Source organism: Amblyomma maculatum, chromosome 3 (assembly GCF_055883805.1).
Source record: "Amblyomma maculatum isolate TAMU_Amacu chromosome 3, ASM5588380v1, whole genome shotgun sequence".
NCBI lineage: Eukaryota > Metazoa > Arthropoda > Arachnida > Ixodida > Ixodidae > Amblyomma > Amblyomma maculatum.
In genome coordinates, this window is record NC_139346.1 from 67,698,811 (window position 1) to 67,711,787 (window position 12,977).

General features: G+C 46.6%; 1 protein-coding gene across 1 annotated transcript in view; it reads left to right on the top strand.

Annotated features, from left to right (window-relative positions):
* The window catches only part of LOC146194900 (uncharacterized), a 65,452-nt gene extending 56,464 nt beyond the window's left edge, over positions 1-8,988 (top strand). The window contains exons 3-5 of the mRNA XM_084596666.1: positions 3,627-3,952; positions 7,380-7,550; positions 8,266-8,988. Of these exons, the coding sequence (XP_084452792.1) occupies positions 3,627-3,952; positions 7,380-7,550; positions 8,266-8,988 (1,220 nt within the window). The remainder of the gene's footprint in view (positions 1-3,626; positions 3,953-7,379; positions 7,551-8,265) is intronic.
* Positions 8,989-12,977: the final 3,989 nt, after the last annotated feature.

Consider the following 12,977-nt stretch of genomic DNA (forward strand, 5'->3'; position numbering starts at 1 on the left):
ATGGAGACACCATGAGGAGCCGCTCTATTTGTCAGATGACTATTTGTAAGAGTTGGACTTTGCCATATCGAATACATTCAGGTCCAAGGAGGCACGTGAAAGCAAAGGCTAACCAAGCAAACGTACGAAGCAACAATCATGACAATCAGATCCACAGTGGCGCAAATTAAGTACCTTCTTGATCGCATCAAGTATCTTACAACAATGTCTTCTGTGTGCCTTACTAGTGCATTGCATTTAACCGAATCTTATTTTCAGCTTCCGATACGCCCTAAAGCAGGCTCTGAAAGCGGGTCTATAGAATCGCCTTTTAGCAGTCTAAGGCAATTCAAAAACGGGAACGACAAAGTTGACGCAAGGGCTGAAGTTTTCACCTCGAAGAAAATACTGACGGTACCACTAGCGAAAAAAAAAAAAATATATCGATTGATGTTATACACATTTCGCCATGCTTTGTGCAGGTTGGCATCTTGCAAGCATCGGTCTGCAAATGCACCTATCAACAATAGGCAGCTATAAAACTTGGGATTCGTGATTATGAAAGTTGTACCTTGCCAACTGCCATGTCACGTCTGCTGCGAGAGAGTTTTCGAGTCAGCTTGGATTCATTCATGTGGGGTGTGAGCCAGCAGCTGACATAGAGTTAGCACCGATTGCATTCTTTGCTGGTTACCTTGCACGTCCATTTGAAGAGAAAGTATGAATAGTTTTACAGAATCTCATGAAACATTTTTATTTATTCTGTTTTCAGTGCCTGCCCGTGTTTTCATTATTTATATATTACCAAAGTTTAAATAACTTCTAGTGCTTACTTTAGAGTGTCAATAATTTTATGTTATTAGTCCCCATCCACTTATTAACTTTGTGTCTTGTGATTCCTGCAAAACCCTCGACTTATCAAAATTCTTGGTGACGGACGCCTAAGGTATCTGAAAATCACCATGCACCTTTGTTAGCAAGGTGGTGAAGTGCCCGGAGGTCAGAAGCAGCAAGCTATGCAACATGTTAGTTTCATCCCTTCTTCCCTATTTTGTGCAATTTCCGGAGTTGATTTGCGAGAGAGAAGACCGCAGTCACACTAAGGACCTAACCAAACTAATACGACCACTGCTGACCAACTGGACAGGCAACATCAATCTGACAATGGAAAATATCACGCTTGCGCATAAACCTTTTTCGAGGAAAGTTCTTCGCTTGTAAAATAAGCTTGCGTGCCTTCTGTGCATCACGCGACTTCATAATCAAACGAAAAAAAAAATTGCCTGAGCTTGCGGGCGTGTTGATGAACTGGCTGTCTTGTGTTGTTTCTTTTGCAACAGTTTGTGTTAGCTAGTATGTTTAGGTGGTGGTACCCACTTGAATATTATTTCCAGGGAAAACGGAGGAACTTGCTGAACAATAATGTTGACCGCTACGTCCTCAATTGTAAGTTTCCAGAAAAGTGCGCGCTGAATAAATGGCCCCAAACCTTGTCCCGATTTCAAGATTGTAATATCTAATACGTTATTACAGTGGTTGAAACGCAACTAAATGGGTGCCCACTCAGCGAAGCACACGACTGCCTCGATTCTCGTTGTAAACGGAAGACCACGAATGACTTGGAAAAGCCCAGTGATGATGACATGCCGCTATCACCTTATCAATAGCAAACTTGCACGTAGCATCACAGAATGTGTGAAACGCCGCTCATAAATCCTAAATTGAGCAAGCGCCGACCACGCGGACGCCGAAACAAAAGCACAGCCACGGCCGCTGCGCGCAGCTCTCCGCCCGGACTCGTCCCGGAGCGATGGCGCCGCAGCGGTGGCGATGAGAACTAGGCGCAATACGGCTCTTCTGGGCGACGCGACGGGCCGCACCCAAGTGCGCCTCCATTGAGCGGCTGTGCCTCAATATTGGTTAGTGGTTTGTTAAGCAGAACTCTTGCATCTTCGTTCCTAAGGAGCGTCTAAACTTCATGCCACAGGAAAATGAAAAATGACCTCTTTCTGTACACATTATCACTGTGCCCAGCATCCACTCCATTATTAACAAAGCTCGGTATGATTCGATTTCGTGCACCCATTGACTTCTTCCTCTATTAATAGAGGGACAAATAACGGGGAACATATTTATTGCTTATCTATGCTGCGCCTGCAAATAAGTGTTAGGCACAGGAAAGCTTTGTATTGTACTAGAACGGCAGGAAACGAAGCTGTGAATCGGCGTTTTTTTAAATCGGCATCGTAAAAACAGTATTCAAGACTATAGGCAAAGCTGTACACATGAATCGTGAATTCGCCCTAGCAAAGATTTTAAAGCCTGCTGTTGGGGAAAAGTAAAAAAATCTTGGCATATATTGTGGATAGATCTCACCACTTGGTGGTTCTGTAAGGTGGAAAGAACTCGAGCTTTACACATATAATGATGCTTTGTCTGCCAATACGGTCACGTCTGAGCGCATAACACCTTCATGCTGCATCCTCTCTTTGTGGCTAGCATGGTATCAGCCCGGAGCATCTGAAGTAAATATACTATAATAGCTGATAGTGCTGCATCGCCATACAAGCAGTTATTTTTGTCTGAACTTAAGGGACGCAACTTGTTTCACCTTGCTTGATCTGCTTTAAAATACTTATAAAACGAAATCGCTCAAGGGACTGCGCCACTTAATTATAGGAGCCTTGCTGTCGGCTGCTCTGCTTACAGCAAAATATTTGGTTTGTATCAGATTGATTTCAGTAGTTTTATTTATTTATTGCATTCACTTTATTAGTTCGAACTATTAGCGCAATAAATTATACTTAAAAAAAAATCTGCGCATCTTAATTAATTTCATGCTCAGTATTGCCGCTGTACGCGCCGCCTAGGCGACGCAGCAGTTGTTATGTCCGTAAAGTTTCATAAAGTTACTAACTATATTTTGTGTGCGCAATGTCTCAAGATTTGCAGGCAGGGTATGCCACCGAGAAAGTGAGAGCACCGTACCAAAATTTATGAAGTTCTAAATTGTTTTGCTTTGTTTCTTAGCACTGTAGCCGGTCGTTCGGTTGGAAGAATGAACTTTCTGATTGATAAAAAAGAGAAAAAGAAAACTATCGAAAGGCGGTAGGCTTCTCCTTTTCAACTTCTGGCGTTTCTTACGCTCTTTGGCAATACTGACACATTTTGGGCGCATGCAGATATTCTCTAATTCTAGGCGCACCTGCTAGGTGCGTACGACGTGCAATCGGCAGTACGAGGCTGTCATCACAGGATCGGATGCACTGTACCTATGGGCACTCTGGAAATTGAGAGATGCGGGTCGCTTTCCTAACTGGTCCTCTTAGGAACGAAAGCAGTCGATATTGACTTCCGATGCAATAAAAAGCTGCGCTAACAAGACACGGACGAAGGAAAGGCAGGACGCACACAAACGCACGCAATGTGACTTCCGCCAAAAAGAAACTGGATGAGGAACATGGTACCATTCATCATATATCGATACTGATTAGTGAGTAGTTTCAGCCTCCCTCTCGCAAAGCCGCATAACTGACCAGCGTGTGAGTGTCCTGCGACTGTACTTTTTCGACCAGAACTGTCGCCCAACCTGTGACTGCCTGAGTTCCTATGACTGATGTGTGACTGCCCCCTTCACTCTTTGGCAGCTGCCACGGCGACGGTGGTGTCTACGCTGCTCCCGCCGCTGACGACGCCGGGCTTCCTGATATGCGTGTTCCAGGCGGTGCAGGGATTGTTTGTCACCGTGGGAGGTTTCACCTCACACGTCTACCTCTCCGAAGTGGCACCAGACGATGACCGTGGCGTCGTGTTGGGCATCCAGCACAGCTTCTACCTGTTGGGCCGCCTCGCCGCGGGAGTCTTCCCCCATCGTGTGGCCTGGCAGTGGCTGGCCCTGCTCTCGCTCGCGCCCTACCTGATATTTGTTTCACTCATGAGCTGGCTTGTCGAGTCTCCACGCTGGCTGCTCCAGGTGCGGTTGCCTAGGCACATGTGCCCATCTGCGTTTTTCTGGTGGAACGGGCTCTGTGACGAGCCTAATAACTTTTCACATCATGTTTGTATGAAAACGTTTTGTATGGAACCTATTCAGTTGGCTTTTGGAAGACAGGGACAAGTTATATGCGCCGGAATGTATATATGTGCGCAGACAATTGAACTGCAGAAATGGAGACAACGAAAAAATGTCGGTTGCAAAATAGTGAAATGAAAAACAAAAGCATTCTAATGTAATATAATAAATCACACACAGAGAAAACAAAATGAAAAATTAGAGGGTGTCTTAGATGTCCCCCAAGAGGGGAATGGCTAAAGCCTACCCTTCTTCTCTTCTCATTTGCCTCTCATCGTTTGCCTCTTACCTGTGTTCGTTGCTGTGCTACATATAAATATAATTGGGTTACAGGAAAGGGAAGGCTCAGTATCTATAGCACTTTCTCCGGAAAGTGGGCTTCTGGACGGTACACCATCGCTCCTGTCGCGTGGCGTTCGTTCCTTGGCGCGCAATCAAGTGTAGCATTGCAGATGGCAGGAATACTAGACAAGAACACATCTCGCGGAATCTCGTGGGATGTGACAGATCTCGCGCACAACTCTCGTGCAACTCTCGCGCACGGGATTTCGTTCCATGAGCATAGAAAGGCTTTCGCCTTATAAAAAGCGATTCCAGAGAAGTGTATTCGTTCCTATTAAATACTTGAAAAGCCTTCAAAAACAACAAAAAAAAAAACAATCTAAGTAATTTTAGGTGACAACATCATATGGCAACTTATTCAAATCGCGGATGGCTTGAAGAAAGAACGAACATTTGAAGCGTCACTATGAAATCGGAACTCACTAAAGTGGTTACTGGTTATTATGCTTTGTTCTCGAGTTCTCAGAGTTAGAAAATGTCAATATATATTTCGATATTGAATGCGTTGTTTAAAAGTAAAAAAAAAAGAAACTTCGGCCTCAGGAATATGGCCCCATGATGCATTGCTTGAAGACCAGCTTTGCGTAACAGTTCAGTTGGGGAGTCGCTACGGTGGTACTTATTATAAATGGATCTAATGGCCTTTCGCTGAATTCCTAGTTGATCGATGAAATGGTTAGTCAACGGAACCCAACAAATGATGCTATCTATATTAGAGTACCGAACGAACAAGTGAAGCTTAAGCTAATTATTTTGTTTCAGGTGAAGCGCATATTAGGGAACGCTAAGGAATAGAGCATGATGAGTGGTTTAGTGTTACATACGAAGGCTGTCTGTTCCATTTTAAGTGTGATGAGATCAGAATTCGTGACTGCTTAGGTTCATCGGTTTTTTAGTTCCTTGTGCTGACTCCCATAGGCATACTTTAGTGGGTTTTTTTCTTCCATTGTTACTGTAATAGAAAGGGCTTTATATAAGTTAAGTGCCCGGAATAACCCCATTTCTGTTAAGTGTCCCCTTTAAGTGTCCCCTTCTGTGTCCCCTTCCTAAGTGTTAAGTGTCCCCTTTCTCTCTGTGTCCGTTTCCGTGTTGCGGCAGCGTTCAATTCCATCAATTCCAATTAAGTGTCGTCTGCGATTATTGGCACTATTCGGAAACTTGCTGCTATAATTTGATAAGAATTATACGGTCCTGATGCACTCGTCCTGATACTCCTGATACTCTACAGTTAACGTTGTCTAAAATGTCCTTTTTAAAGACGCGGAAAGGAAAGGGGGCTAATATTATGCTTTGCGGTCTGCTGGACACTCAGCACATATCCCGGACGTTATCCTTCATAATCCAGGAAGTGGAGCCGATTAGTAAAGTAAGCTTGAAGCCATTGTGGTATATTCCCAGAACCAAATAATATATATGTAGTGCGCGAAATATTTTTGGTTGTTATACTTGGTGGAACAGTTTGATTGAATGAAGAAATAAAATGTCGGTCTGCCCACGATTGTCGATATTTAAAGGGAGGTAATGTATTGTTTCAGGTAATTGTGTTTTAGTTGACATGCCTTTTGCGGAATACCTTGTGTAGATCACTCCAAATAAAATTGTTCTCTTCCACGTAATAGTAATCCAAGTGTACTGATTAACATGCGTAAGACACCACATTATCTGAAAGACCTCGCGATATAGATAAAAAATTCTTTATTCTACCTATAGCCGTGCGAACGTTCCACCATGGCCGGAGGTAACGTGTTTAACTCGCGATTAGGTGGTTCTGCAGGGCTAGATTCTAGTCTCAATCTGCTATCTCAATCATGAAGCCCGAGTTTTCACTGCCTGCCGATTCGACCGTGTCACATGGTCCCGTAATGAAACACAACCCAGCGACCAGTCAGTGCACAGCCAGTTCACCTGCCAACTACCACAAGCGAGAACCATGCAGATGATTTTACTTATCTAACCCTAAATGTTAACCGCTCACGGCGTCGACGCCTAACATTGCGGCTTATAGTTCAACATACGAGGGTTCATTTTGGTCAATGCAAAGAATCGTTAGCTGTGTGTGCTATAGACAAGCAGTATTAATGTTGTTCTACATGTATAATATACGTCCAGTTAGGACAGGTAGTAACCGCAGATCCGTACCATGAAAGGGAAACAAGGAGAATAAGATTGGGATGAAGCGTACTTGGCATGCACTCCCAGATTATGACTAGCAGCTTACCGGTATCGCTAAAGAGGACAGTATAAAACAGTTGCATCTTACCCGTACTTACCTATGGGGCTGAAACGTGGAGGCTAACACAGAGGGTTCTACTTAAGTTGAGGACAACGCAGATGACTATGGAAAGAAAAACGGTAGGGATATCGTTAAGAGGTAGGAAACTTGCAGAGTGGGACAGATAAATAACTCAAGTCACTGACATTCTAGTGGAAATCAAGCAGAAAAAATGGGCATGGGGAGGACTTGTAGCTCGAAGAAAACATAACCGATGGTCGCTTAGGGTAACAAACTGGATTCCAAGGGAAGGAAAGCGTAGCAGGGGGCGGCAGAAAGTTAGATGGGCAGATGAGGTTAAGATGTTCGCAGGGGTCAAGTGGATGCAGCTAGCACAGGACCGGCTTAATTGGAGGAATATGGGTGAGGCCTTCGCCGCGCAGTGGGTATAGTGCGGCTGATGATGATGATGACGACATGTATATTTAAGGCGAAAGTCTTTCTAGGCTCACGGAGGTGACGTTCGTGTCTGTCCGCTGGATGTGTCACTCGGATGTGTCCGCCGCATGAACCTTTAAAGAAAAAAAATGTCTCCACCGGGAATCGAACCTTTACCCGTAACGACAATGACGATGCCGTTATTGATTATCATGACAGTAGAAATGACAATGACAATGCAGTTTGGGAAACACTCCCGTGAAGTGACTTTCGCTGCTTTCGCTCTAAACAGGCTTTAGTGCAGTCTTGTAATTTCCTTTTGCCCTGTCGCTGCAGGTTGACCGCACCACCGATGCTCAACGTGCGTACGAGCTGCTGGGCATCGCGATCACCGGAGATGAGTGCGTGCTCATGGCGATCCGCACGCAGCGTCTTCACACGCCACCGCGTGCCGTGGTGTGCGCCCTGTTCGTCTTTTGGCTGCGCCTGCTGGGCGGATCCTTGGGAGTAAGCGTACTCGTTTCGTCAGCGTATAGTGTAGGGGCGGAAAGTCATTGAATGAGCTGACTTATGGCTTATTTTGCATGATTTCTAGATGAGGAGGCGGGGTTGCGAAAAAGGGGGAGGTTTCATTTGAACCATGGAAATGTATAAGTTTTAGGCCCAACATTTGGCGCGTCATGGTATTATATGCAGCCGCTCAGCCTCTAATCTCAATTTAGAAGCTCGAGTTAACACGGCTTGTCACGCCATGTTGTCTCGTGACGTCACGTGGCGTCACGCAAGCTGCCGACTAATCAGAACACGGTCATGCCGCCCCTCAACTGAGACATGCCGGAGTCGTACACGCGATTTTTGCTTACAATGACGACAACCCTACAATTTCTTCAGAACGTTGCCTTTAACGCTGACACCTTAACAGCGTGGACTAATAATTAATAAAAGTGAATGTTGTGACAACAAATAAAACTAAAAGGTTATGAATACATACGCCAAACCTAAGATGATATTCTGAATGTGCTAGCAATCTGTCGTGCAACGAGTTAAGCATGAAGCCTTACATCCATAGCTGCATATCCAGCTTTTACGGCAAGGTGTGTGCGGTACGCAACCAGGCTCATGTTTATAATGTAGTGCAGTTGAAAGGTGCATGGGCGAACCAGTGCAACAGGAAGTAGCTGATGCAGAGTGAGATACGAGAACCTCTGATTCCTTAACGCAGATGAGGAAGTTTCAAGATCTCCAGCTGGTGGGCGACAAGGATCTCTTCTACGGACGCAAGGACATGGCCATGATCATCTTCCAGATCATCGTTATGCCAGGCATTATCTTCCTTACCGACACTGTGGGTCGACGCTTCCTCGTGTTCGTCTCTTCGCTGCTGATCACCGGAATCCTTCTTATCAGTTCCTACTTCTTCTGGCGCACCACGGTCGCTGATACCCTGGCCGAGAATGCCACTTACGAGCGTGCCCTCGTGTGCGCAGCACTCTGTTCCGTGGTCGCCTACTCGCTGGGCCTGGGCCCCGTAGCTTATCTTTTGTGCATCGAGATCCTGCCTCCGCGGCGCCACGGTCTGCTGGCGGGGCTCACGTATGCCACAGACCGCACGCTCTTCTTTGTCTTCCAGTGGTCGTTGAGAGCGAACTCAGACCAGGTTCTCTACTTCGTGCTGGCCGGCGTCTCATCTGCGCTCTCCCTGGCAGTACTCGTGCGTCTGCTACCCGAGACAAAGCTGCTAGCGCTGGAGAGGATCCCGAGCTTGTTCAGCGATGACTTGAGGGTGCGAGCTGCCGCTACTCAGCATCCCCAAATGACCGGGGGCACGCACGAGCTGGCGCATACCAAAGCGGTGCGCCAGTTTCCGCTCAGGGACTTCGCGGACACGTATGAGCCACCGGCAGCGCAAGAAGAAAGCCAGACGGGGTCGTCGTTGCGGGACTGATGTGGCGAAATTCGTGTACATGCGGGTGCGGCGTTCTGGCTAAAGAGATAGCCGTGAATTTTTACGTCGCACCTATAAACTTGAAATGGATAAATATTGACCGAAAATATTAGCTAAGATAATCACTGCATAATTGACTTTATTGACCGTTATTTGGGCGGGTGCTGCCCATTCATTTTGCAATACTGCAGTATCAGTTCCTCTACAAGGTTGGAAAGAGGAACAGGGCATGAGGTTTTGCTGCACCAACCCTTACTTCAGTGTCTGTGTGTAGGAAGAAAATCGCCGTCCTGGTAACCAATTTGCTTGTCCAACATTACAGTGACTTTACAATAACTTGGCTCGGAAAGTGAGTACACTATGCGATGTGTTGAAATCTGATAACTTCATTAAGAAATAATCAGGTTGTCAAAGTAGCTTGCATTTTTAAAATGTCCGTCAGAATCGATGACCTTATCTTTGTTCGACTGTAGCTTAAGTGTTTCACAGAACAGAGTGCTTTTGACCCACGGAAGCACTGTAATTCGTTCATTGTACAAATAGCAATCTACTGATTTCCACATTAACACCCCTATACGATTTGTTCAATCCATCGATTCTGTGGCTTTGTTAACACTTTTAAATGTTTTGGTTTCAGCTGGTCGGTTATATATCATGATACGCTGATAGGCAACTTGGCGGCGCGGGAAAACGAGGACTAGAGCGAAACAATACGGGATAGGACATGGGCTGGCTACCTTCTGGTGCTCTATTAGAGAGAAGGCAAATTTGCACAGGGCAGAGGCATCACTTATTCTTTTCAATTGCATCCGGACTTTTGTGCTGCTTTCGCTGTTTCCTTTGATGTTCTAGCTTGTGTCAGTCATGATCATTAGCTTTCCGATGACCGCGGATCTTTTCTTGCGATTCCTGTACGCAACTTGATATTCTTAGGTTTCGCGTTTAGTCATGGGGTTTCTCTTCCTTGCGTTAATACGGCCCACTTGCTCAAAGAAGATCAGTCGGCAGTGAGTGCGTTCCCTATCTTTACCGTTGATTCCCTGCCGTTCTCGTTTAATGTGCAATTGTTTATTATTTGTTGAGACACGTGCCGACGCTAGATTGTCCTTTAGCCTCCATGATACCTTTCGATTTTGGGTTGTCGCAGCCCTTCAACGAAGCTCTTGCTCCACCTTCTTCCATCTAGTTTTCGGATACATCAGGACTGTGGACAAATGCTCTTCCGCGGAAACGGAAGGCGCGTCATCATCATCTGTCAGAATATATCCACTATACGGCGAAAGCCTCTCCCATACTCCTCCAATTAACCTGGTGCTGTTTAACCGTGCCCTTCTTAACCTAATACGCCCACTTAGCTTTCTGCCGCCCCCTGTTATGCTTTCCTTCTCGTGGAATCGAGTTTGCTATCCTAAGCAACCATCGGTTGTCCTATCTATGCGCTACCATAGGTTATGGCCCTACATGTTCTGCGCGTGCCAATTTCATCTTTTTGATTTCCACTAGAATCTTATTAACTCCAGTTATTTCTCTGACCCATTCTGCGCGGTTTCTATTTCTTAACGTTACACCTACCATTTTTTTGCTCCATAGCCCTTTGCGTTGTCCTAAACTTAAGTAAAACCCTTTTCGTTAGCCTCCACGTTTCAGCCCCATAGTTGAGTACAGGTAAGATACAGCTGTTGTATACTTTCCTCATGAGCAATACCGGTAAGCTGCTAGTCATATTCTGTGATTGTGAACACTTGCCAAATGTGCTCCATCCCAATCTTTTTCTCCTAGTTATTTCTCTTTCATATTCTGGATCTGCGGTTACTACCTGTCCTATGTAAAAGCATTCGCCTAGCACTTTCAGTGCTTCGCAACCTATTGTGAACGGCTGTTCCTTCCCGAGGCTGTTGAACATTACCTTAGTCTTCTGCATATTGATTTTCAAGCCTACCTTTCTACTTTTCCTGTCTAGGTCATCAATCATTATTTGCAGTTCATCCCCCGAGTTACTTAGCAAGGCAATGTCATCAGCAAATTGCAGATTACTGAGGTATTCTCCATCTACCCTTATCCCTAACTGCTCCCATTCCAAGTCTCTGAATACTTCCTCTAAGCAAGATGTGAATTAAACTGGGGAGATCGTGTCTTCTTGCATAACGCCTTTCTTAATGGGAATTTGTTACTTTCTTTATGCAGAACTATGGTTTCTGTTCAGCCACCACATATATATTCCAGTAATATCACGTACGGCTCGTCTACACCCTCATTTCGCAATGGCTGTTCACTGCCGAGATTTTTGCTGAGTCAAATGCATTTTCTTAATGAATGAAGGCCATGGATAAGAGCTGTTTTTATTCTGAGCATTTTTTATAACCTACTTGTTGGTATGGATATGACTGATAGTAAGGTACCTGTAAGGTCGTCAACAGTGCATGTTTTCTCGACTTTTCTTTTTGTGTGTGTTTGTGTTCCCTGCCGTTTCGGGCAGCCGGCCCGCAAGGCGCGCGGGCGGAGCGGCGCCCGTACCCGGGGAGGGGGGACCCTTTCCTTGTTTTTGGGTTACAGTGTGAAGTGTCCCTGCTTGTGCGCGTTATCTGTTTTGTGTCTTTCTTGAGGGGCGAGGGGTATCGCGCATTGAAGGGCACTCTGCCGTTCTATGTTTGGCCTGGTGGTTAGCGCGCCAGGCTCCGAACGCCGCCGGCGGACCCCGTCGAGCGTCCGTTTGGTGTTGTTTTTTTATCTTGTATGTGTAAAGTGCGGTCGTAAATCTCGTGCGCGTCCTCGAGAGTGGAATGCCAGTGGTGGAAAAGCCGGGGTTGGGACGCTTCAGCGAACTGGACCTCGGCTACGATTTTCCACGAATCTGTGTGAACGGGGGGGGGGGGGGGGCACCAAGGACGTTTTCACGGGACGAGGTGCGATGGGTGGCCCGGGGAGTCGCGGCCCGAGCGAAGGAGAAGACGGACGTTCTCCCGTACGCTCGCTTGGGACGACGGACTGTCTTAAGCCGGAGGGCGACCCAACTCTATGTTTTATTTGTTCTTTCTCTCAACTGTGCTGTGTTTGTTCATCCATCCGACCTATTAGTTTAATTAAATCAGTTTGTCAATTTAATTCGGCCCATTGAAATTCTTTCGACGAAGCAAGGAGACGGGACCATAACCAACGAGAAGAAAAAAAAAAAACTTCAAGAAACATCGAAAAGAAGTTTACTGGCGCAGCCGACAGGATCACCGTCTCCCGTCAACCTTCGGCGATCGCAAAACAACTTGTTCAGCAAGAAGACTTCCAGGCCGACGGACAGCGCTTGAGAGGGAAGTCTCCGTCGAAAGAGGACAGGGCGAGAACACAGCAACATTGTGGCCGACGGACCGAGGCATCACTTCAGATCGACGGACCGACACTGAAGCTAAGGAGCTAGCGGCGCAGCATCGAAAGACGCCCAGCATTGTGGCCAACGGACTGAGCCATCAGTGCGCGTAAGGTGCGAGCCGCGCACCAGTGAAAGACGCCACGCATCACGGCCAACGGACCGAACCAGCGGTGCTCAGCGCATCAAGAAACTGACTTCCAGCGCACCAGCCAAGATCAGGCCACGAAAGTGACATCAGCCGCTGATGGACTAGCGGTGGACCTTTCGTGTGTTTTCCAAGTGTTACATCGCGCCTTGGCAGCGGAGAGGAGCAAAGCCCGAGCGCAGGAACGGCAGACGAGGCGGTAGTCGGGGAAAGCAGGGTGGCTACTCCAGCGGAAAGGTGAGTGGCCCTTATGCTGGTCCTCGGAACCCACTGGTGTCGTGCAGTTTGTAGCGAGTGACAGGAATTGTGCATGATACTGGTAGCGGCGCAAGGGTTGCGATAATGAGTGCGAAGGAGAGCGGCAGCGGTAGCGGAGATTCGAGAGCAGAGGAGGTGACAGGGGCAGACAAGAGAATGGGAATAAAAGGGCCTGCGAGGGCGGATGGGAGCGCTGAAAAAACCCCCGATTCAGCTATGCGACGG